The 25,035-nt window shown below is 37.5% G+C and overlaps 2 protein-coding genes across 2 annotated transcripts in view; one reads left to right on the top strand and one right to left on the bottom strand.

Moving 5' to 3' along the window:
- The window catches only part of LOC135476670 (serine/threonine-protein kinase NLK-like), a 37,247-nt gene extending 29,646 nt beyond the window's left edge, over positions 1 to 7,601 (top strand). The window contains 4 exon segments of the mRNA XM_064756773.1: positions 4,082 to 4,270; positions 5,408 to 5,606; positions 5,922 to 6,015; positions 7,122 to 7,601. Of these exon segments, the coding sequence (XP_064612843.1) occupies positions 4,082 to 4,270; positions 5,408 to 5,606; positions 5,922 to 6,015; positions 7,122 to 7,176 (537 nt within the window). The 3' untranslated portion in view covers positions 7,177 to 7,601.
- A 9,177-nt stretch (positions 7,602 to 16,778) lies between these two features.
- Positions 16,779 to 25,014, bottom strand: LOC135476759 (serine/threonine/tyrosine-interacting-like protein 1). Its single transcript, XM_064756885.1, has 9 exons — positions 24,835 to 25,014; positions 24,576 to 24,637; positions 22,546 to 22,645; positions 22,105 to 22,173; positions 21,166 to 21,233; positions 19,914 to 20,059; positions 18,193 to 18,290; positions 17,790 to 17,902; positions 16,779 to 17,250 (listed from the first exon to the last, which is right to left on the bottom strand). Exons 1-9 carry the CDS (start codon positions 24,935 to 24,937, stop codon positions 17,119 to 17,121), a joined length of 891 nt encoding a protein of 296 aa, XP_064612955.1. The 5' UTR covers positions 24,938 to 25,014; the 3' UTR covers positions 16,779 to 17,118.
- Positions 25,015 to 25,035: the final 21 nt, after the last annotated feature.

Raw genomic sequence — 25,035 nt, 5'->3', positions numbered from 1 at the left:
ACGTGTTGTCTTTTTTGTTTTTTTAATGTATTTTTAGTCATAAAACAACTGGCGAGGTTTGCCCAACTAATGGTCATTGTTCAGTTTCAGACCTTTGAAAAACCTCTTTTCAAGACAAAGATAAAAATGTACTCAGACTGTGCTTTTGTGATTGAGAAAAAAATTCTTTGTGATCTCGTGAAAATATAAATTGTAACAGTGTTAACATGGATAGACTAAGACTCCATAATGCATAATGCTGAAATATTCCTGTGTACAGCCTAAAACACCAATCAGATAAATAAGTAAACAACGTTTCTTGTTCTCTATTTTTCGATAAATAAGCATTTTGGCCTTCTTAATTTTTGGGGGGTAAAATGGCTTTAAAGATGCTTCATCAGCTCTTATATAAACATATATAGTCAAATAAATAAATAGTCTAAGACCCAGATTCTCTCCCAGGACCAATATTTATCAAGCAACCCAAGACTTATGTGTAAGTCATAAATTGCATGTTTAGTAAAAGGCCAAACTCGGAACAGCAATGAACAAAAAAATTGTGCTTAGTGGATAGTCCTGTAGTAAAGAGTCAGTGTACAAATTTTAAACATTGTAGAGCAAAACATTTGAATTATTGCCGTGTTTGAATTTGTGGTTTAAGTCTTAAGATGTTTAATAAATATGGGCCCAAGTTTCTTGAAGCTGGTTACGCCACAGTATTTTAATCAGCAAATTAGGCCCAACATGCCGTCAGACATCTCAGCAGGTGCATGCATACCCTCTGCAGACTGGGTGATGAGCAAAACATTTGGGCATGTGTTAATTATTTAATTAGTTTTAATAAAGATTTCTCCACAGCTCAGTCTCCATCTTTCAGCTTATACATGTAGTATTCATGATGTTTACTTATGGCTTTAAGGATTTGTGAAATGTACATTAATGTTGCTTGGAGGGCCTCCGTGGCCAAGGAGGTTAGCACGCCAGTGCGGCGCATTGACGCACGAGCCTCTCACCAATGCGGTCGTTGTGAGTTCAAGTCCAGCTCATGCTGGCTTCCTCTCCGGTGGTACGTTGGGAGGTCTGACAGCAACCTGCAGATGGTTGTAGGTTTCCTCCCACCATAATGCTGGCAGTCTTCGTATACGTGAAATATTCTTGAGTACGGCATAAAACAACAATCAAATAAATAAGTAAATAATGTTTCTTAGATAAATAAGCATCTTGGCCTTAATTTTTTTTTGGTGGGGGGGGGGGGGGGGGTAAAGTGGCTTTAAAGATGCTTCATCAGCTCTCAGCTGTCTGATATAAACCCATTGAACCAGTGGTCAAGGACGTGGGGTATGCACTGTCAAAACAACTGTGTAGGGGAAGAGTAGTGGTGGTGGGAAAGATTTCATTAACACCTAGATTGTTGTAGTCACCCTGATTTAGAACCATTTACAGAAATGCCTTAGTAGACCCCACTGACAGAAAATTGGCATGAAAGGTCACTGTAAACACAAGATAATTGTGGCAAATATGTCTTAAATGTGAAAAATATGTTATATGCATTTCTAATTACATTTACAATTTAATTGCCGCATTTCATGAATCTTTGAATTTTCCCTGTGGTATGACCTCAACAAGTAACATTAGAATTTGTCCACATTATTGTATTTGTATGTGTATATATATATATATATATATATATATATATATATATATCGTTGAACCTAGCCCATAATGTAAGGGTCAGAAACGACAAACATGCATGTGAATGCTGTTCGAATTGAAGGGATGGTCTACCCAGCGATCAGATTATTTAGCAGAGGTACCATAGTACGGTCAAGTTTCTGCCCTCAAGTGTCCATTAAGAAAGGCAAAATCCCATATTGATTTTGTCCCATGACAGAAGATACACTTCATTTGCCTCCCTCTTGCTGAGATAGCTATCTCTCACTGTCTCTCTCTCTCTGTCTTTCATTGCTGTCAATAGATCCGTTTCTTGTCTGTTGACTTCTGGTCCATGCGTTTGTGTTTTTGCGGGGAGCTCATGACTTGTTAGCAGGTTGCTAATCGGTTGTACAATCACCTGTCTGAGTGAGGGTCACATAAACATTTTTACTAATTGGTTTAGAGACATGAGCAGCTTTCAATGGCATTATTCAGGTTAAACCAGGGCCCATTCAGTGTAAAAAGATGTGGTTTTATCAAGTCTGCAAGATCAGTTTTTACATTTTGTACATAATTTCTGGAAATTTAACCACCTTGTTTAATATGTACATGTACTTGAACTGTATTTGGGGGGGGGGGGGGGGGGGGGGGGGGGGCAGCCTTCTTAAGAATGGCACGACCAGTTTAATGAACTAGGACAATGCATGTACATCAGAATCTAATATCAAAACAATAATTTTAAAATCAGAATTTGTTTAGCTTGTGTTGAACACAGTGAATGGTCTTCAGCCGCCACATTTCCCCGAGTTGAAGCTACTCTGGATGTTTCCTCCATTGTGATGCGTCTTTTAATAAAACCCTGACCACAGTGACAACTCAATCATGGAGCACTGACCTTTGCAGCAATCTGATTGGCAGATGGTCAAGGTCATGTGACTCGCCCCCCCCCCCCCTCCCCCGCAGCTTTAATTCAGGTCCTGTGTTTCCTGTGTTGGGTGTGTGGCTTGTGTTGCCATGACAACTGCCTCAGTGCAGGGTAACTCAAGATGAGGTGCTGTGATGGGGCAGAACGCAGGCAGTCTGCATCGCCTGGGGGGACAAAGGCTATCTCTGGGCTGTTCTGCTTTGCTAGCGTTGTGATTGCAGATAATTTCATTCTCTGACAAGATTCTTGTGTGTTCTCTGCACTCTAGTTAAGATGCATTAGATAATTGGTGGTTTTGCAGTCAGCCATTGTGTGCACTGCTCCATATTGAGAACAGACTTGAGATTGAATAATAACATTCAGATTAAAGACCTCGCATTAAATCTTGATTTTATTTCGTCTGGTAATGATACAAATAATGAAGTTGGATGTGCTATTTGATGAAGCCGTGCACAAATAGGGCATTGTGTATTTTCGAATCAAATGTAATGTACATCACAGCGTTACATTACAGTAAGTGCAGAAATTCCCAGTAGATGCCTAAATGCGTAGGAATTTGGCTACATAATAAGCGTGTAGTATATAGATTTTTATGTATATATGTAGATAAACTGAATTTTTTTTTTGCTACCTTGCTACTGCAGTGGGTGTGTCATGATTTTGCTCGCCATTGGATGGATCTGTGACATGATTTTGAGGCAGATCTCTGAAAAACTAATACTGAACTAAAGTTATGGCCCGCGATCATGGTAGGCACACAGTGGCGCCATATGGATGTTGTCTAAGGGACAATAACTCTTGGTCATAAGGCGTATCTAAGTATTGATCCCCATTTTGAGTGTTCAAATTTGGTACATACCGTTACTATTGCCATTGTCATGATTTGACAAATCTTTTGAGAACATTGCTAGGTTTCTTTTCGTGTTCTACATATTTTATTATTCTTATTGTTCAATATTGAACTACAAAAGGAATATACCGGCCTCGCTAGCACAGTTGGTAGAACGTTCGCTTAGGGAGCGGTAGATCCAGGGTCAATCCTGGGTCGAGTCACACCTAAAAGAGGAAGTTGCAGCTTGCTTCCTCGCTTGGCGTTCGGCATGAAGGGGATAGTGCAAACACTATTTGACCTGTATCAGTATAATGGCTTGGGCAGGGCGGCTTACTTGCCTTCGGTAATGCGTCTCAGTGAGGCAGCGCTAAATGAAAGAGCGGTGGAAATCTGTCCTGCAGCAAGGAGGCACATTACATGCATTCTAAGGATTCCTTCGTCGTCGTATGAATGAAAACTTGCTAAGTACGACCTTAAACCTCAAGCACTCACTCACTCACTCACTCACCCACAAAAGGAATAAGTGGACAAGAATTTTGTACATGTAAATGCCTTTCTCAGTCTTTAGTTTGTTTCCTGGTTGACCTTATAATCAGATCATTGAGCATCTTGCAAAAGATGCAAAAAACAAAAGTCTGTAATTGCCTTCAGCCAACACTAAAATTGAAATATTCCTTTCTGTTTGTTTACAGCTGGATCTCATCGTAGACCTACTCGGCACACCAAACCTGGAGGACATGAGGACAGCATGTCAGGGCGCGCGCTCTCACGTTCTCCGTCATCCTCATAAGCCCCCGTCGCTCGCCGCGCTCTACACGCTCTCCGGGCAGGCCACCCATGAAGCGGTGCATCTACTTTGTCGTATGCTAGTCTTCGATCCTGTAAGTACAAGTGTAATATATAGAGGATATGTGTAATATATAGAGGATATGTGTAATATATAGAGGATATGTGTAATATATAGAGGATACGTGTAATATATAGAGGATATGTGTAATATATAGAGGATATGTGTAATATATAGAGGATATGTGTAATATATAGAGGATATGTGTAATATATAGAGGATATGTGTAATATATAGAGGATATGTGTAATATATAGAGGATATGTGTAATATATAGAGGATATGTGTAATATATAGAGGATACGTGTAATATATAGAGGATATGTGTAATATATAGAGGATATGTGTAATATATAGAGGATATGTGTAATATATAGAGGATATGTGTAATATATAGAGGATATGTGTAATATATAGAGGATATGTGTAATATATAGAGGATATGTGTAATATATAGAGGATATGTGTAATATATAGAGGATATTGCATAGTGAGGGTTGAATACCATAAATATTATTCGAGTAAGAGGTGGAAATAACCTTGCATAAGAACAACGTTTATGGTATTCTATTTATTATTTATATCCTGACATTTTCTCTACATGTATATAAATACATATCAGTTTATCTGTTGTATCCGTGCAAAGAATCAGGAATGTGCCATGTTTTTCAGCGTATTTCTGATTCTATTCGTATGCGCTGCAACTTTGTTCACGTCCACGCTCACAAAACCTTTTTACAGTTTTAAACGCTGTCTGTAAGTAATTATACATTCTACAAAGGTGCTACAAATGCTAATGCAATATAGGCATTTCACGGTCTCCAGCAGTGAAAAGTACGTTTCAAGAAGACAGCCTTGCCTGTTAAACCTAGACAAGTACGTTCTCCAAGCCAAGGGAGGCGACTTTGCAGGGGAATACCTTTGCATGCACTCTTAAATGTAGTGTTTGTGGAAGAACATTTGTAAATGTACATTTACATACAAGAAATTGTATTGGGGTGACAGGGGATGTACATGTAACGGTACTGACTTCAACGTAGTTCCCCAGAGACACTTTAGTATATATATATACATGTATAATTAAAATAAACATAGGCTAAACTTTTATTTCTCTTAACGACAACAGCAAAAAATGTTTGAAGATTACATGGCCCAGTGTTGTGTCTTGCAGGAAAAACGAATTAGTGCTGCTGACGCACTCGCACATCCATATTTAGACGAGGGGCGATTGCGATATCATTCTTGCATGTGCAAGTGTTGTCGAAACACCCCAAATGGCCGACAGTATACCTCCGACTTTGAGCCGGCCTGCTCTCAACCATTCAGCTACTCCTTCGAGAGTGATCTTACCTCAACGCAAAGGGTCAAAGGTAAAACACACAAATTTGCATTTACAGGTTTCTTCTGACAAAAAAAAGAAACGGGGAATACCTTCCTTTTTCTGGTTACTTTTCACACAAATTATTTTATGATTGTTCTAAATTGTGAGTTCATTTGTAGAGTCAGGGTCTCCAAAAGTTACATTGTGTCATCTTAATTACTGAGAAAATTCGTAAAAGTGTTACGGGAGTTCAGTCTTGTTCTGTCAGTGAAATCAAACAAATTTATCTTTCTTCCCTCAGTGCTGAAGCTCTTTTACCCTCTGAAGTTTAGCAAATTCATTGTTTGTTTGTTTTTTTTCTCAGAAAAATTACACAAGTTCATAGTGGAGCAGCCTCAGACCAATCGGGTTCCTCTATGTATTAACCCTAACTCCGTGGCCTTCAAAAGTTTTGCCAGGTAAGGACCTCTGGTGAGTAAATTTGTTACTTCAGGCATTGGCGGCTGGCTCCGTGTGCTTGGATGTTTTAGTGACAAAAGTTGTAACTGCAAGGGACAGTCTGAGCTGTAGTACATTAGATTCATCAGAAAGCCAAGGGACACAACTTTATTGCCTTATTTAGCTGTATTTTAGCCAAATGGCAAGTATTTCTCAAAAAAGCTTAGTCTAAAATAAAACATCAGCTGGGACTGTTTGGCCAGTATTGAAGTGTTACTATATCTAAGTTTTGACAAGTCTCTTTTGTATCTTTTGGAGAGAGTTTTCTGAACTGGAAATACATCGCTGTTGAATGTCATTTTAAAATTTTAAAATAGTAAGTCAGGTCGGGACCAGTTTTGTAAAAAAATTTTTCTTTTTTATTTGGCTCAAGTTTTGCCTTTTCTAGAAAGTGCAATCCTCAAATAAAATAATGGATATATTGTTAAGAGCAAAATTATGTGAAAGTCATCAATTTTGTCAAGTCAGATTATTTGCTTTTTCTCGGAACTAACTTTTCATTTTGGGCTGGAAAAAAGCCATATTAAGCCAGTCAGAAAAGTTCCCTAAGCTTGCTTTGAAGCTGTGTGCTGTGCTGCTGTTGTGCTTTAATTTGTTTTGCCACCAGATGATTTGCTGTGACTGCCTTTATCACAAGCAGTTGCCGTGAGTTCGAGTCCAGCTCATGCTGGCTTCCTCCCCAGCCGTACGTGGGAAGGTCTGTCAGCAACCTGCGGATGGTCGTGGGTTTCCCCTGGGCTGTGCCCGGTTTCCTCCCACCATAATGCTGGCCGTCGTCATACAAGTGAAATATTCTTGAGTACGGGGTAAAGCATCAATCAAGTAAAGAAATAAATAAAATTTACCTTAATTCTGAAACCTTTTTGAAACTTTCAGTGCAACTAGACATGTGGACATTTTAATTTGATTTTTGAAACAAATGCTGGATTGGCCACTTTCAGGGATTTACAAAAATAAGAATTTTATCTATAGTCTATACAAAAAATGATCGTCTGCACACAGTTACAGCCAAAGTACTGGTAGTCATTTGAATATTTGACTAATTTCATGTTTGGTCTGTTCCCAGCTCACAGGTGGCACACCCATCGGAACTTCCTCCCTCACCCCACACCTGGGACTGAGCCCCGTGGATCTCCCGCGGATTTAAAAATGGACCACAAATCAACGGCACTCCGCCAATGCAATTCCAAATCAGGTCATAAATCCAGCCATTGAGAAGGAGTGGCTTTACAAAACAAGATATTCACAAATGGCCATCTCATGATGAAGTGGGGATCACTATGCAAATACCATGCGGTACGAGGATTTTTATTGGATGATCTCTTCAAGGATAGCTACTCGCGAGGTGAAAGCTGTGTACTGTAGAAAGAAAGGTCACAGGTTTCTGAGTGTGTTTTTTCTTTTTTGTTTGGGACAGCAAATCAAGGGCCAGCGAATTTTACGACGGAATCCTGAATGTGTACTTCCAAAATAACGTGTCGTTAGGAGAGACAGTGATTTTTGTTTGTTTCCACCAATATTTTCCAACCAAAAGCATCGCCATCTTCACAACAACAACAACTCATGGTCACTCGATCTCATGACTTAAAGACATCGTTTTTTGATTTTTTTTTTTTTTTTTTGATTTTTTTTTTATTTATGGTACTGTTTATTTATACAAATGTCCGCTCCACACTTGTGACTTTTTTTACCAGGAGCGCTATTTAATGTATTTAAGAACTTCACCATTGTAATCCGGAGAAATTTTTTGCACACTAATGCTGAAGTCCTGAAGCTGCCTTTGCTGTGGTACACTACAGTCTAGCAAGGTGAATGTCTAAGCTCAGAACTAATGCAGCCATGGCAGAGCAGGGCAGGCAACCATGACAATCATGACACCGTGACAATGTAAACTTTAAGCCAGTTTCCTCAAATTCTGAGAGGTAGAGGTGCATGGGTGTTACTTTACCTTTGTGAGCTTCCCTCTTTATCCCTCCATCCCCTCACAACTCACTGTCCTGCTGGCAGAGAAAACTTTGCATTGATGGCGAGTCTGAAGATTGGGAAAGTTCTTGTTTACAAATAAGTAGTGACAGATCAAGAGTTATGTTTCTTGGATTTGGAGTTTTTATCATTCTCACAAGGGGGAGGACTGCAGTTATGCAAATCAGATGTAATATTACGCATATGGTGCAGTGAATGACAAGGTTTCAACCCGTACCTATATATATATACATATATATCCAGCTGTTTCAAACTCTACCCTGCCCCTTTCATTTTTGGACACCTTTGTTCGGGTCTTTAGTAGATGGACCAGAGTTACAGGATACCTCTTACAATAGGCAATAACACATGCTTTGCTCATCATGGGTTTTTCATTCAACACATACTTCAACACCTGCTTACATCTGCTTTTATGAGCTCATGGGGGGCAGAAGCCCATGAATATAACTTTCCACCTCTTCATGCCCCTTTGCCTCTCTCCCTTAGTCTGTGTGTGTGTATATGTATATATATACTTTGCTGACGTTTGTTTGCAAACACAGTCAAACCTTTGCACATTTTTTCCAGATTTTTGGGATCCTTTTTAATTTTTGCTACTTTTATGGTATGGGGAAACAATGTTGTGAGGTATGACTGGTATGAAGTACATGTACCTTATAGACTGTAATTTATTCTGTTAGCTAACACCTTTGGAACCTCATGTTAAATGGCAGCCAGTCTGTCGTGTCTGTGCGAAACTGTGTCTGTTGGCTTGTTTTTTTTTTCTACAGGTGTTGATGTACTTGTGTGTCTTTTGTATTTTTGGTAGGTTGTAAGTATTTTGACTTGTATCATATTTAAATGTACATTGTTATGATCATTATATTTTTGAGGCCAATTGCCCCTGTGGTGACCTGGACATAATAAACACACCCGGGTGTGGGGTCTTCGGCTGAACATGTAAATATTGGGGTGTTGAACCTTACCCCCCCTTCCCCTGCCATGGACAGAATGGGACCCATTTTACCAAGGATACTCTTTGTCCCTTTGATGATATCAGAGTGAGGAATAGCTCATTGTTAATCATGGGGACTTTTTTTAAAATTATGACAGTTGCAGGAATTCCCCTCGTTCATTAACTCTCTGGGCCCAAGCAAATCATGATTGTAAAATTTAAGCTTTACTAGTTAAAAATAGGTGTCTGGGATAGGGAGACAATTCCAGTTACTGTGCTAAGCTTGACAGCCTGTATGGATGCTATCAGCGTAGATCAAACAGATAACCTGTGTATTTATAAAGTGACTAGTGACATAATTGCAGATCCTTATTTAAGGTGTCCCCTTAAAAACTTACAATACTGCCTTAAACATAAGGGCACTCCATACCCTATGTGCTGGGTTTGACGCAGTAGCATTAACTTTTGTTGGTTAATTTTTTCAGATTAATTGATGAAAGTCAAATCACTTATCGACAGTGGCTTTGTGAAAACACCATCTTACAAAAATATTGGCATAAAATACATTTGCCGTGGTTTTCATGGTTTTTCATTGACATTCTCTTCATTTGGCACGTTGGTGTTAACTGAAATTGTACCCTAAATATTCAGCTACTAAAGGTTTCACTCTGAATGCAGAGGCTGTAAAAATCAAGAGTCAAACCTGTAGTGAATTGCTTACCTCAAGTTTAAAGGGTTTACATTCTCATGTGCATATATACAGTTAAAGCTACCATCAAACAAGTCAACAAAGGACAATGAAACAGGCTGCCCATCTAGTCTTCAAGAAAGAGCATTTTATTTATAGGAAGTAATTTTTGGCCATGCTGTTTGTTCACATGTGCAACACTGCCACATATTACCTTCAGCAATGGGGTGTCACATGTAGATGTATACACCTGTATCATTATTTTCGCATTGCTTTTATCTATGTGGGTTTCTGCCATCATCATTCATTCATTCTTCACTAGATTGGTGTCGTGCCCTTATCATTCATGTGGCCTTTAGCAGTGTGGTGTCATCCTTTATTCATGTTGCCTTCAGCAATGTGGTGTCATGCCCTTATCGTTCATGTTGCCTTCAGCAATGTGGTGTCATGCTCTTATCGTTCATGTTGCCTTCACCAATGTGGTGTCATGCCCTTATCATTCATGTTGCCTTCAGCAATGTGGTGTCATGCCCTTATCATTCATGTTGCCTTCAGCAATGTGGTGTTATGCCCTTATCACTCATATTGCTTTCAGTAGAGTGGTGTTATACCCTTATTGTTTATATTGCCTTAAGCGATAGGATGGTATGTCCTCATTCATTCATGCTGCCATCAGTGATGACAATCTCACAAGAGGATCCCAGCATATTGAACCCAGCCCCACCCCATCACTCCCATTCCCAATAGCCTACACATACTTGTATCCAGTTACGGGGGGCAGCAGATCAAAGTAAACTCCTGTACATGTACAAGACATCCAGCAAATCTTAGACGGCAAACATCTGTGACGGGATGTTTTGTCATATTTGTATTTTTTCAGCTTTCATATCTATTGTCCGGATCATCTTGTATCATTCCAGCTGTCATTATATCTATCATTGTACATAGCCTTTTTATTACATATCTGTACATGAAGCATGGACTTTATTACATGTTTAATAGTGTGCGTGTGTATGTGTGTGTATATCTATAGTCCCTGTATAGTAACCCACTCCCCAGTCCCCAGCCCATCCCCCTACGTACAGAGTAGGTAACTATAGTACTATGTTTTCAGAAATGTTGAAAGCTGGTAATCTTTGTTCGGGTATTTCTGAGATTTATTTTCCAATATTGCTGGGTAGTCATGCATGCCTAGGTTTAGATAATGTAGAATTAAGTTGAAAAGGTGTTGGGCAAAAACTAAATTATCATTCTTTATAGCAACTTACATGTGGATGCATTCTGAAGATTTCTACACCCTGTTGTTTGCCATTGTCAGACCTATTTCTAGAGAAATATCTTTGATTATTTATTTATAGTCTGTCATTGACCCGTATTGAACTAGATTAATGAAAAACAAAACTGTCATATTCCCTGACCAAGATCGGCATAGCGCCATCTGGATGTTGTCGAAGGGGAGTTAACTCAGTGATGTATATATAGCACTTTATATAAGTTTGAATCTTAAGCAAACCCTGTCACTGTCAGAGTGTAGGTGCCAAATCGGCTTTTCACGCATAATCCTGCGAGATTAGTCACATTCCAACAATAGGCTATGCTCTGCAATTTCTCAATCGTGATCTTTCTGGGCTGTCTAGCCCTTAGGCTTAAAATTGCAACTTAGACATGCATGTTGAGAACAAATTAACATTTCCTCACATGTAGGGGTCATCCCAAGGACTGATTAAAAAGAAAAAATGAATTTCTTGTACAATCTTAAACTATTGAGGTCTTTCTGTGAACAAGAATCAAGATTTGGCTTGCATTACAGGTACATGTATTTGTGGACACTGTGGCAGATCATAGGAAAGGTAAAATTGCTCAATTTTGTCGAAGACCTACATCTAGTATGCATCCAAGCTGTACGATTAGTGGCAGGCTTATGATTATATGTACATGTATACTCAGTCAACATGCTGTATTCAGTGCCAGGTATCTTATGTAAAAAAAAAAAAAAGTCACCTGTTCAATGACATTTCCCATTCACAATGGGCAATTTGAACTCCAATGCACTGATCCAGGGTGCTATTATCGAATGTTTTACACTACTTAATTATATGATGAAAGTTGAAGTTATTTTGCCATCAGTGACAGTGCAACTCGTCGCCTTGCCCCAATCCATGCAATCTTTACCCTTGTATGCAAGAGCTCAGTGAACCGAGGGGAGATTTCTAGAAACCTGTTGGTCTGTTCTTAAGGCATGTGCAATAATAAAGGTAAAAATATTGAGAACAGAAGTGGGCCTAGTGAATCTTCCTGCATTACCCCTAAAGACTGAAGTCAATAGTCACAGTCTTATATATATATACATTCAGATGAAATTTTATGAATAATTCTTGCATTTTATGCAAATAAAACAAGCATTTTTTTTTGTCCCAGAGATGATTTTTTTTTTTTTTTTAAGTATTACCAGAAACTTTAAACCTGTGTACTCAAAATTAATACCAACCAAGCTATCAAGTTTACATAAAGTTTTATCACTACCAGTAGGCATGTATGTGGCGACATTGCTGCAGTAATTATTTATTCCTGGTCTCCAGTATTGTTTAGGTTATATTGATCTAAATGACCAATGGGAATCAAGCAGCCATTGTTGTTTAATTTGACTATGGTACTACCGTTTTTGGTAAACAAGAGATGAGAATAGAACTGAACCTTTTCCACCAGCGTTGTCTCTGTATACATAGCTTTCACAATGTGTGGCTCTTTTTTATACATTTACCAGCATATTTGAAAGGGTTATGAGGGTTACTATTGTATTGTGCTTGGCATGAAAGGATGCTGGTCTTTTTCCATGTTTTTTCTACTCCCAACGTGGTGCTATAGGCCAAAAGCCATTGTAACACAATGATTCCGTGATGCCAGGACACCTTGACACTGCCAAGCCTATTGAGATTGGACACTGCGTCCAGTTGGAATTGCAATTTCTAGCTTTGAACTGGTAAATCAGTGGCAACCAGTTATACCTCTCCGTATTTATAACTATGATTTTTCTTTTCATGGATCATTGTCGTTTTTGAACTTACATTTAAACCAGATGTTAGATATTTGGAACATTTTATTGTGATTTTTTTTTCATGTATACCTTATGCCTGTTAAGTGTGCAGTGAGCTTCATTCTTCTGCAGTAGGCGTATATACATATGTAATCTTCCATCTTGAGAAATAGCTGGTAGATAAGTGTACTTGTGGCTGTAAAGCTCAACTTTATTAATACACATAGATCAAATCCTGGACAGGGTAATTTTTTAGGTAGTATATTGCTTTTGTCAAAAAGGCCTGTGTTGGCCATGTCCAGAAAGATATTTAGGCTTTTTGCCCCTCTGCACCTGTCCCTTGTTGGGGTTGTTTCTATTTACTGTAGAAACCTCAAATGTACCAAGCTCAAAATAGAGTTGTCAACCTTGTAGGCTTTTTTTTATTATGGTAAAAGAGGAAGTATTTCTTTATTCTTTTGCTCTTTATACTTCGGAAAATTGTATCCTCAAATTACCAAGAATTTGTGATGTGAGTCGTCTGCATTATTTTTTTGACCCGTATGTAGATGGTATAATTACGTGTCTGTAAATGTAACTGTAAATACTTTATATATATATACATACTTATATATATATATTATATATATATATATCACATTGTGAACTATAGGCCACTTTAGCTTATGGAAGTCAACCGTTAATGATGTAGTTTGGGGGTACTTCAAGGTGCAGTACTTAGACTGTGGCTATTTTAATAACCTAAGCAATGTCCACAGAACTGAGTTTTGTGAGCACTGGGACTAGCTTTATAGATCTCAACCATGTGTTTTGTTTTTTTTTTCTTCTTCCTCCTTTGTATGTGCACTGAAAGAGTTGTTTATTCACCAAGAATGTGAGATTGATTCATTATACATAGGTTGTTTGTGTATACGTAAATGTCATGGTAAATAAAACAAAACTGAATACTTTTTGAAAATATCAATGTCTTTGGTCTCTTGCATAGTTTTTTTTTTTTTGTCTTTCTCATATCCTAGCTAAAATTCTTGAAAGTTTTACATTGAATTTCATTTATGTGTTAGGCATTTGACTGTTGCTTAACACTGAACTCAGGGATTTGTTTTCCACACCATGACAGTCGGTGTGAAGCTCCCAGGTAATCACTCAACCTGTGGCAAGTTACTGACTAACATTTCCGCATGGGACAATTCAGATATTTATGGCAAACAAGACACCTTCAACAAATGCAATAGAGTCTAGAAATCACTCAACCTGTGGCAAGTTACTGACAAACATTTCCACGTGCGACAATTCAGATATTTATGGGAAACAAGACACCTTCAACAAATGCAATAGAGTCTAGAAATCACTCAACCTGTGGCAAGTTACTGACGAACATTTCCGCATGCGACAATTCAGATATTTATGGGAAACAAGACACCTTCAACAAATGCAATAGAGTCTAGAATTATGTGTCCCAAACCAGGCTTGAACTTCCCCTAAACTCAACCTTTTCAACCGCCTGTGTAACCAATATTTTGAAACATTCTGAGCGAACTGGGAAGTGTAGAGAAATAATTTGCAGAATTTAATGAAGATTGCATCCTTAATGCCACAAACAAATCATTTGTAGTGTCATTTTCATAATAACTCTGTGCATAAATTCCACTGAAAAAACTTGTAGTGGTTGAAGGTTTACAGGGCTTTGTCATTACTGTATGTGTACAGAGAGGATGAGGTGTCTGTACATATACTGTCTTCGTGTGGCAGAGCGAGTCCTTGCCACAAAAGTGCTGCCACCACTTAAGTATCATGCCGAAGACACCAGACATGAGATGTACCTCACCCAGTCACATTATGCTGACACCTGGCCAACCAGTCCTGTTTCCTTGCTCTAACCTCTAATTGCTGAGCGCCAAGAGAGGTGGCGAAAAGGACCATTTTTTAAAATCTTTAGTATGACCCGACCAGGTTCTGCCAACATTGAAGCTGATGTTTCAACCATTAGGCTATCAAAGCTGTCACCTCGTTTCAACTTGTGCACTACCATTACACAGCTGCTTTAGGTGCAAATCCAGAAATCCAACAGTAACAACCTGCCATCAGCCGAACCAATATGGTTGCGAGTTAAAATCCAGCTCGTCGTTGCTGCGCTTACTCCGACTTGTAAAATATTTCTGTATTTGATTTGTGTTTAAGGCATTGCAATCATGAATATTTTCCTTATAAAGTTAGTGGTCTGTTTCATGGGTGAAGGAAGCTGGAGAAAACTACCAGCCTGAGAGCTAGAAAATAAGAGACTTTTCCACGCGAGACGCATACACTTTTCCCCACAAAATCAGCAAATTGCATATGTTATACTCATGGTGGAAGACAACTTATCTTTAGCTAACTGCATATGTTATACTCATGGTGGAAGACAACTTATCTTTACCAAATTTAATGTAAGACCAACACCATCTAATAGCCCTCAAAGCCCTGACAAACACTTATTGCCACAAATATCCTGTTACATAACTTGAAATTTTACCCCCAAATATGCACTTTTTGAGGCAAATAAATGTCATTCATTAATATTTTGGTAATGAAACTTATAAATTCCCAGCTGGATATCATCCTGCCTTTTGAACAAACCTCAAAACGCCTGTCTAAGATCAACAGTACTCCCAAAATCAGGCAATCTGTGCAACTTAAAGGCAAAGATGAAGTATATGTCATAAGAAAGATCACTAGATATTGTCTGAAAAAATAGTTTGATTTATTTGTTTTTATTTTATTTATTTACTTTTTTGGAATATTTTTCGACCTCGTAAAATGCATTTAAAACTTCTACTGTGGCATTTTTTGACCATATTTGGGCCAGTGATGTCACTTCAGTTTTTTGCCAATTGTCACACATAGATTGCTGTATTTTATCATTCAAAATGCATCTTTATTCAGAGTTATGAATGCCTTCAACAAATGGACCTTGAAAGGCACAAAATATTGCTGTGATGTCACTGATACACTCTGGCTCCCAACAGACCACTATAGAATTCTGTGTTTTAAATGCATTTTAGTGGGCTAGAAAAATTCTGAAAACATAAACCAAACAACTTTTCTGGACGCTGTTTAATGAACTTTCATCTGTCAAATATTTTAATTTTAGTGTTTTCTTTGCCTTTAACGAAGGCTGGACTTTTAGGTCATTTTAAGTAAGTGGAGACAGAAAACTTTTAAATTCCTTGTTCCACGCTGGGATTCAAACCAAAACCTTAACCATGAGGCAAAGACCAGGCCAAAAACTGCTTGCATGAAAAAAATAAAGCTAGTCTTTATTAAGATATGTATATTAAATAATGATGGCAATATTTATTTTCTACCATCAATTTTTCCACTTGGGAAAAGATTACATGCATATCCTCTGTTGACATTTTCTAGGCACATATGATCTAAACCTAGTTTAATGTTGATGTATTACATTCTATGCAAACAATAATGTAAAAGTAGGAGGAAAATGACATACACATTAACAATAGTTGCAATTAAATTACAAATTAACAAAATGAAAATAACAAATTTTTGACAAGGTGGAACTCAAAGAAAAAATGCTCTTGTTAAAAAGAAATCATTTGGGAAAGTTAAAAAAAAAACAACAAAAAACAAATATTCTAGTTTTTTCAGATGGTGTACATTGAGCGCAATTGAGCGCAATTACCTGTAACAATTAAACATCACATCATGTTTCTGAACTCTTAACACATGTTAATAATCAACACAATCATGTGTGTACATTATTTAAATATCATGGAGAAACTGTAAAGAGTTACATGACATGTATAAGTATAGAAAGTCCATCTAAGTCATCAAGCATCACAGTCTGTTGCTTTGTAAAGGTCACATACACAAGCAACATGGAGTCATATGATTTACCTGACCAAGGGAAAAACAGGCCTCTCGCACCTGTATTAATACATGATGTTTACACTAAAAATTGGTATATATATATATACATATATATATATATATATATATATATATACATATATATATATATATATATATATATATATATATATATATATACCTGAAGAAATACAGAACAAGTAAGACTGGAAGCCTCTCTACCATCACAGAAATGCTTAAAGCTTCCATGCAAGGACAGCTGCATATAACAGATCATAAAAACAAAAACTGGGTAAACTGAAACAACAAAAGTACATCTCTAATTAACCAGGAATGGAACAAACTGGATCAAATTCATATTCGTATGCCAATAATAGTACATGTAGTATTCCTCATCACAAGTCCTGTATATTACACAAATTAAAGGAGTAATACATTATAATTACATGTAATATTAGAAACAGTATCCGGTCTTTTTCTCATGATGAGCACTTGGTAAATAAAAGTGTAAGGAAGAAGCCGACATGACATTCTGTATGTCAACACGCCGATAACATGAGTTAGAAGTTTGGGTCGCGGATATCCGTACTCGAGCGACCGTGCAGTTGCTTTTCAAGCTGTTGTAGTTGTACGACAAAACCTCGGTTCGGCCGCACTATTGGGCTGCATTTCAAGGCGTGTTCGTAGGCTTCCTGCACAGGGAATAGATATCAACAAACACAAGTGAAAACAAATTCATTTACATCGCGCACTGATATTATTTTATTGAATTCTAATTGTATATAAATTTCACCTACATTTGTGTAAAAAATAAATAAATATTACATATAAATGTAATCTATATATATAATTTATTGTAATAATATATATAACACAATATACCTGCGAGTTCAGTGACATTCTCAGACAAAGAATTTTCGAGACTGCTTATATTCTTCTCAAGTTCTTGGAGGCAATATATGGTTGACATTGCTCTTTCATGCAGCCTGACATGAAGTTTGTTGGCAACCACTTGCCTTTCACCAATATGATATTTTATTATATGTACACTTTGCCAAAGGTGAACGGCTGACTGCAGGTACTCCAGTTTCTTTCATTCAAAATATAACATCATTTTATAAGTAAATAATTTCTGAGTCTGCCATCACATATCAAACAAACAAACAAACAAACAAACAAAAAATACATAAATAAATAATCCAAACCCAAAAAATCTTTAATATACTCTTACCTTCAAGGACCACTTGAAATGGTACATCAGATATGCCATCACTACTGTGGCACTGCGACTGATCCCTAGCTGAGAAAACACCAGTACCACTTTCTTCTCATCCTTAAATTTATCTGCAAGAACAATATCAAAGCTGTAAAGAAAATACCAACACCACATTCTCCTCAACTGAACACTTGTCACAAGAACATCACAGAAAACAGATTCTCATGACATCATACAAGCTATAAAGACAACACCCACACCGCCTTCTCATTCTTAAATTTATCTGTGAAAAGAGTTTGTTGGTTGCCATTAAATTGGTTTGACTTTACTTTTGATTTTTTTAATCTTTTTATTATTTTTATATTTTGTGGGGGGGGGGGGGGAATGATAATGGGGGCCATTGAGGAGAGAATCTTACCAATAAAAGTGCAGGCTTTCTTAAAACTAGTGAACAAATGGCTGTCATTCTCGTCTGGCACAGGCAGATGAAGCAGGTTGTCTGAAGACTCTGAAAAGCTGAAAGAATATCCACATGTTCAGTTAACATATGCGTGGTAAGATAACTTGGGTTAAAGTCATATTTTGATATGTAATGTACATGTATTTCACCTTAAGTTCACAATTTTTCCAGCAACACATACTGTTTGTGACTGATTAATCTACCATACAGGGACAGTTGAGAGTTTTTGTGATTCATAAAAACTTAACATCAAAAGTATCATTTTAAGTCATTTATGTGGTTTTGTAAGTGCATTTTGACAAACCACACTTTAGTGGAAAGCACTTACCATTGTACATGTACACCATAGCTACCCCACACTATTAATAATAACTTACACATTTTGTTCATTTCTTGAGGTGTTCTAACCATTACAACATTATTTCATAGACTACCACAGTCTCAAGTTGTAACAGGCTGGACAAGTTACGGAGTGCTGCCTCGCGCGAACACCAGGCAGAAAATAATTATGCCCCTCCTGGTCACAGTGTACATTGGTTTTTCATTTACATATATATATATATATATATATATATATATATATATATATATTTTTAATACTATCAGAACAGTATACATTTTTGCCAGTTAGCCCTGGACAACCCACTGGGCATTTATTGTCCCTTGGCCACAAAATTACAACTGACCTTTACATTACCCACTTTGCCTTGGTTATTGGTTACATCACAGATAGGCTACTTTGGGAACATTGTTGTAAGAATCATGATGTATCTACAGATGTATACAATACTGATATAACCAGGCCGTCTGTGGAGTTATTTCCCCTTAATAATTATCCTGGTATTGGTGAAAACACCTAAACACTTGAGTGTGTGGGTAATTTTCACCAAATATCTGTTAAATCAATGTCTCATCCTGTTATTGCACCTGTTTATCATTCCTTAACCCTGCACATTTATCCTTAACTTCAAAACAGTATACTGTGTCAAAACTGTGACCTGGTTTCGCCATAAAAATTTTTATTTCACTTCAATACCACTGAAAATTCAAATTCAAATCAACAGTCAGGTATAATACCAAAAGTTGAAACAAAGCTTGATCTAAAGGTAAAGGATAAATGAATGATTATGGCTTAATGTCACATTGGTTAAGGTAAAGAAAACACTCAAGTAGAGTAAATTTAACAGATTTAAGCACTCTTAAAGTTTCATTTATATACTGATGTCCTTTTCTTCAGGAATTTTTCAGGTTAACTAAAATCTTTTAAAAGAATTAGCTTATATTGTGGTCTGTTGGGACCCCGTGTCACACCCTTATTTTTTGGTGAAATGGTTCCTTTAATAAGGTCCATCCGGTGAACCTGAATAGGTTCGACTTGAGCCTCTACGTGTACAAAGTGCAACGTACATGCATTCTGAATGCAGAACTATAACAACCTGTGTGTTTTACATGGCAAAAACCTGATGTGATATAACTGGGTCACAGTATGGTAAGAAAAGATCTGTCCATTGAAAAAAAAAGAATCTAAAAAAAATAATAATTTGGACAATTTTCCTGTACATTTTTAAATGATACTTCAGCCTTCTGACATATAAAGGTACTTCATGTCAAGTGTTTTCTTTGCCTACACGTCTAAGACAACTACATGTATGTGACCCTAGGGTCTGAACCATACTCACAATGACCCTGTCTCCACACAGCAGTTAATATGAGCCTGTATTTTGAGGTCTTTCTGGACATTGGGGGCATTAGCCTGTCTCCAGTTACCCAGATATAACAGGCCTGGGATAATCTCAGCAGGATAGGTCTCCAGTTCATCCATCTCCTAAAATATAGGTGTATATACATGTATTAAGTGGCTCCACTGAACATTGGACATGACAAAGGAGAATGAAACTTTGCAATTGAAGTGTATAGAAAGTAAAGGGTTCTGAAAGGAAAAATGGCAAAGCCCAGAGGAGACCAGACAAAGCCTTGAGGAAACCAGACAAAGCACAAAGGAAACCAGGCAAGGCCCATAGACCAACACCCCTTAATAAACCCAATGAATTGACTGACTTAAAGGATTCACAAAACATATGCTTTTTTTCTGTGAAATAACAATATGCAGTTTAGGATGTGTCCAAACACCATGTCAGATGTCAAAACAATTCTGTTTGGGAAGATCCCTCAGGGTGCTAAAAGTTGACATCAACGCCAAAAACTTTTGACCACTGATGGAAAATATGTGCAAACTAGAAAGTTGTTAAGCTTGAGCTACAAAATATGTCGTAAAAAGATACCTAATTGTTGTTTAATACTGAAGTCAAGAATTTTTGCCATTTTTTTTTTTTTTTCACCATGAGGGTCAGTTTTATGGGTGGAGGAAACCAGGTAAAGCATGGACCTGACTTTAAAGTTTCTGGCGCAGACTTCATGGCTCAGTTAGTTAACGCGCTAGCAAAGCGTGATGACCCAGGAGCCTCTCACCAATGCGGTCAGTATGAGTTTAAGTCCAGCTCATGCTGGCTTCCTCTCTGGCTGTAAGCGGAAAGGTGTTCCAGCAACCTGCGGATGGTTGTGGGTTTCCCCTGGGCTCTGCCCCGTTTCCTCCCAACATAATGCTGGTTGCCATTGTATAAGTGAAATATTATTGAATACGGCATAAAACACCAATCAAATAAATAAATAACTTAAAATTACTGACATTCCCATGTGTGACACACAGGCTTTGGTCCCACACTGGTGGAACACAAGCCTTATGAACACATGCCACCATCGTTAACTGCTTTTCAACTGATAGCAGTATGCCTTGAGAAAGAATAGATGAACTGTATACAGCACAATTAAGGTACAGAATACTGAATATGTCTTGATTACTTTCCTTTAATTCCCCAAACATGACAATAACATGTTACAAAATTGCTAGAATGTTATTAGCATAATACTCACCCTTGGCATGTACAAAATTTTTTGTGTTCTTAGAAATGGGTAAAGTGCTGAAAACTGCTCATATCCTCCTATGTTAAAAAAAAAAATGAAAATACAAAGTATTCAGTCGTAATTGCACAGTTTAAGATTCTTTTGTCTGTGTTCCCGAGACATTTGATTATACTGGAATCACTTTGAGCAATTGCTGTTTGTCATATTTTAACATATCCATACTCCAGAATCATCCATTCTTATGACATCAGTTAGCCAGATTTATGGGCACACAAAAAAAAACTAGTACGCCTTGAATAAATCATCGGCCTTTGGCAATGTACTTCTAAAGATATTTCCCCCCACTAAGCCTGCTCAAATGTGTGCCATTATCAAGGTAAATAATCTCAAATAAATTTCATGTAATAAAGAACATGAACAGCCTTACAAGCACTGTTAACCATGCACTGTCACAAAGGACCTGAGAATAGCGCAAAAGGGCTGTACCTCATGTACCCTAGCGACTGAAAGACTTGTGTCCTAAACACTCAGCTACAACCTGCAACATATCTTTTTATGTGATTACAATAGTTTAGGTATATATGTATATTTCCACACAATTTGTTCTTAAAAAAAGGACCATGGTTGGGTCAAGAACTGTCCCTACTTTGGTGGATTACTTCTTGGGGAACATGTGCCCTCGGAAACTAGAGTAGAACTGAGTCACATACTGCAAATAAGCCCAAATCTGGCAGACAAAAAGTGAATTTTCAGAGGCAAATGAGGGTAATAAAACACTACTTTTGGTGCTGAAACTTACATTTTCTCAGCAAGATATTATCAACCATGTACCTTCCAAAACAAACATCGAAATAATGTTATAAGATCAACACCGTGACAACTTTCACAATCATGGAAAATGATCACCACAGCCATGGACAACATTTCCATTCATGGACAGAAATTTACCTTTCAGGATTTTGACAGTGTTCCTGCTGCCCATATCCCACATGGCCTTCCCACAGCGCACTGCAGGACCTGTCAATCACACCAGCACAAACACATGTATCATCACAGACTGTAGGATACTTAATTTAATTATAAGAAAAATCAGGCTGTATAGTGAACAATTTAAAAAAAATATTAAATGCTTTGATAACATATAAGGCAGTGTAATTTCTCAGGAGCTACATTTATCTGAACTAATAACAGTAACTATTACTAATTCTGGGGGGGGGGCACATTTGTGACTGGTCATACTGAATCGCATGTTGTACTACAAGGTTTTATAACGAAGGAGATGTGTACATGCATTTTGTTAGTTTTAATTTTCATCTGATATTGTTCTTAACTCTGTTGATATTCTTAAACCATGTTAGTTGTCCTTTAACCTAAGGACTGTGTACTTACTGTCCTCTGCTAGGTCTGTGGTGTTACTGTCATAGATCACAACATTTTGTTTACACTCCAGCTCTGCATCATATGGGATAATAAAATCTTTGTTACTATCCTGCAAATGAAAGATAAACGCCTATGAAAGTAATCAGAACGAATAGCTATATGAGAGTTTAAAATGTGCACATCATCGTCATGGTTTCAAGAATACAGAATTTATATCTGGAAAAATTTTACTATCACACTATATGACTTTTTCCAGCTAAAGTATTAATAACCCAGGGCCGTCATACTAAATTTGTCATTTTTTTTCTTTGTTTTTTTTGTATTTTAGATGATTGTTTGTACATGTGAGATGCTCATATAGTTTCAAGACAAAGACCAAGTAACATACATATAAAACACACAAAAAAATCCTAGGAGTTATTGTTACCAAACAATGTACATGACAGCTTTCAAATGAAAAGCTATGTTCAGCACACTATAAATTGACAAACGTGTCTGCTGTTTCAGGTATATCTCATTTTTCAGCATCTATAGTTACCAAACAGTGTACATGACAAATTTCAACTTGTATATATACATACATGTACAAGGACATCTGAGATATTGCTCTCTTAAAATCATTCGCTACTGGAAAAAAAAGAGTGTGGTGCCCCATTTTTAAAAGGCCACACATCAAAAACCATTGGGAGTAAAAATCTAACATTTAATTTGCATGTTTTCATCGGATTTGTGTAGCTACCTGCAGTTCAGCCAAATATCAGGAAAATCAGGTGATTTGCACTGAATGACATTATTGTAACCATCTCCGTGTGAAATGAGTGGCTATTCTTAGTAATTCAATTTTGCCGGGGGGCCTCCGTGGCTCAGTTGGTTAGCATGCTAGCACAGCGTAATGACCCAGGAGCCTCTCACCAATGCGGTCACTGTGACTTCAAGTCCAGCTCATGCTGGCTTCCTCTCCGGCTGTAAGTGGGAAGGTTTGCCAGCAACCTGTGGATGGTTGTGGGTTTCCCCCAGGCTCTGCCCGGTTTCCTCCCACCATAATGCTGGCCGCCGTCGTATAAGTGAAATATTATTGAGTACTGCATAAAACACCAATCAAATAAATAAATAAATAAATCAATTTTGCTGAGCACACATGCTTCACTATGTACAGTCGGTGAACTAGAAATATGTATACCCTAGATAAAACCATTTTGCTCATATACTATAATGATGGATATGTCACCCTGATAAAGCACGTAGCTCCAGTCCTGAGGGGAACAGCTGTTTAGAATGGTACAAGAGTGCTATGGACGCCCAGAAAGAGTCATACATGTATCTAAATCACATGAATACATAATCGTGCAACATTACATTCTGGTGACAGCCCAGAATTCAGCACAGTTCAAGCTTTTTATCTGTATTTTTCTGACTCTTCAACTTTACCTTTACACTCAAATAAAATGCACGCAGAATTTTCTGCAATATATGTCTGACCACTAAGGGTCACATTACAATGCTTCATCGTGGTCATGTGAAGAGTTTGCCCCTGAGCGAAGAGATGTCAGTCATGCACACTTGAAACTCCTATCTTAACTGCTTATTTAACAGCCGATATAGCAGGTGTATATTACAATGATTGAAAATACTTGCAAGTGAATGACATTACTGCAAACTGGAGTAGCTAACTTTACCACAAATTATTTCTTTACACAAATTAACCAAATACATACCATATACAACTTAGCCAGAAATTGTGATTTGAAAAGTTTGTCTTTGCCTTAGGGCTAACAACACCTGGTTACTTGTCCCTATCCAACTACATGCAATTTGGTAAACTGTTGCAGATGCAGTATATAGTCTTTTTTTCTCTCTTTCTTTTGTTTTTATCATTATTGTGTTTTATGATAATGCCATACAGTGCCCTAACTGTGACAATTTCTGGCAAAAAATGAAATAATAAGTTCTAATGCAGGGGCCGGGGAGGGGGAGATGAAAGCTTGCAGGCTGTGATGTGAAACAATTAGGTATGCAATTAAGTGTGATATAGGCCTTACCACAGGTGCCTTTTTTGCAGTAATTACATGGCTTTCGTTGTAGTCGCTCTTCTCTCTTGCATCTGTAGATATAAGTGGAACCATTATACAAATGTCATATCTTACAATTTGTGAAAAGTGAAACACAAGAAAAGCACCGTGAACACTACTGGTAAAACGTCATTACGTGTACGCCTGTTTACGAAGAGTGCAATATTACGCGCAACATAACAAGACGCGCATTCTAGAAAGTCAATGATCATAAATCACCATAGCTTACCTAACAACAGCGTAAAGTTAGGATCACTTAAACACGGAAAAACTGTAGCATGCTGTAGCATATTATACAAATGTGTAGGGTCAAGTAACTCAAGGCTCTTCATGATGATATATTTCCCAGATCATCCAGCTGACAGTCTGGAGCTTCTGTTAACAGTTTTGCTTTCAGTTAGCTGGCGGATTCATGTCTTCGATGTCAAAG

Source organism: Liolophura sinensis, chromosome 10, assembly GCF_032854445.1.
Source record: "Liolophura sinensis isolate JHLJ2023 chromosome 10, CUHK_Ljap_v2, whole genome shotgun sequence".
NCBI lineage: Eukaryota > Metazoa > Mollusca > Polyplacophora > Chitonida > Chitonidae > Liolophura > Liolophura sinensis.
Note: the sequence above shows the minus strand (reverse complement) of the source record. Positions and strands in the feature narration are given on the sequence as shown.

Bases quoted from the DNA above. Each gene is read 5' to 3' on its own strand.
- LOC135476759 (XM_064756885.1), bottom strand. From the start codon at position 24,937: ATGAAGAGCCTTGAGTTACTTGACCCTACACATTTGTATAATATGCTA. The intron at 21,234-22,104 runs GTAAATTTCTGT...TTTTTAACATAG, and splicing joins CACTGTCAAAATCCTGAAAG to GAGGATATGAGCAGTTTTCA. The intron at 17,251-17,789 runs GTAAGAGTATAT...TTCCCTGTGCAG, and splicing joins ATTTCAAGTGGTCCTTGAAG to GAAGCCTACGAACACGCCTT.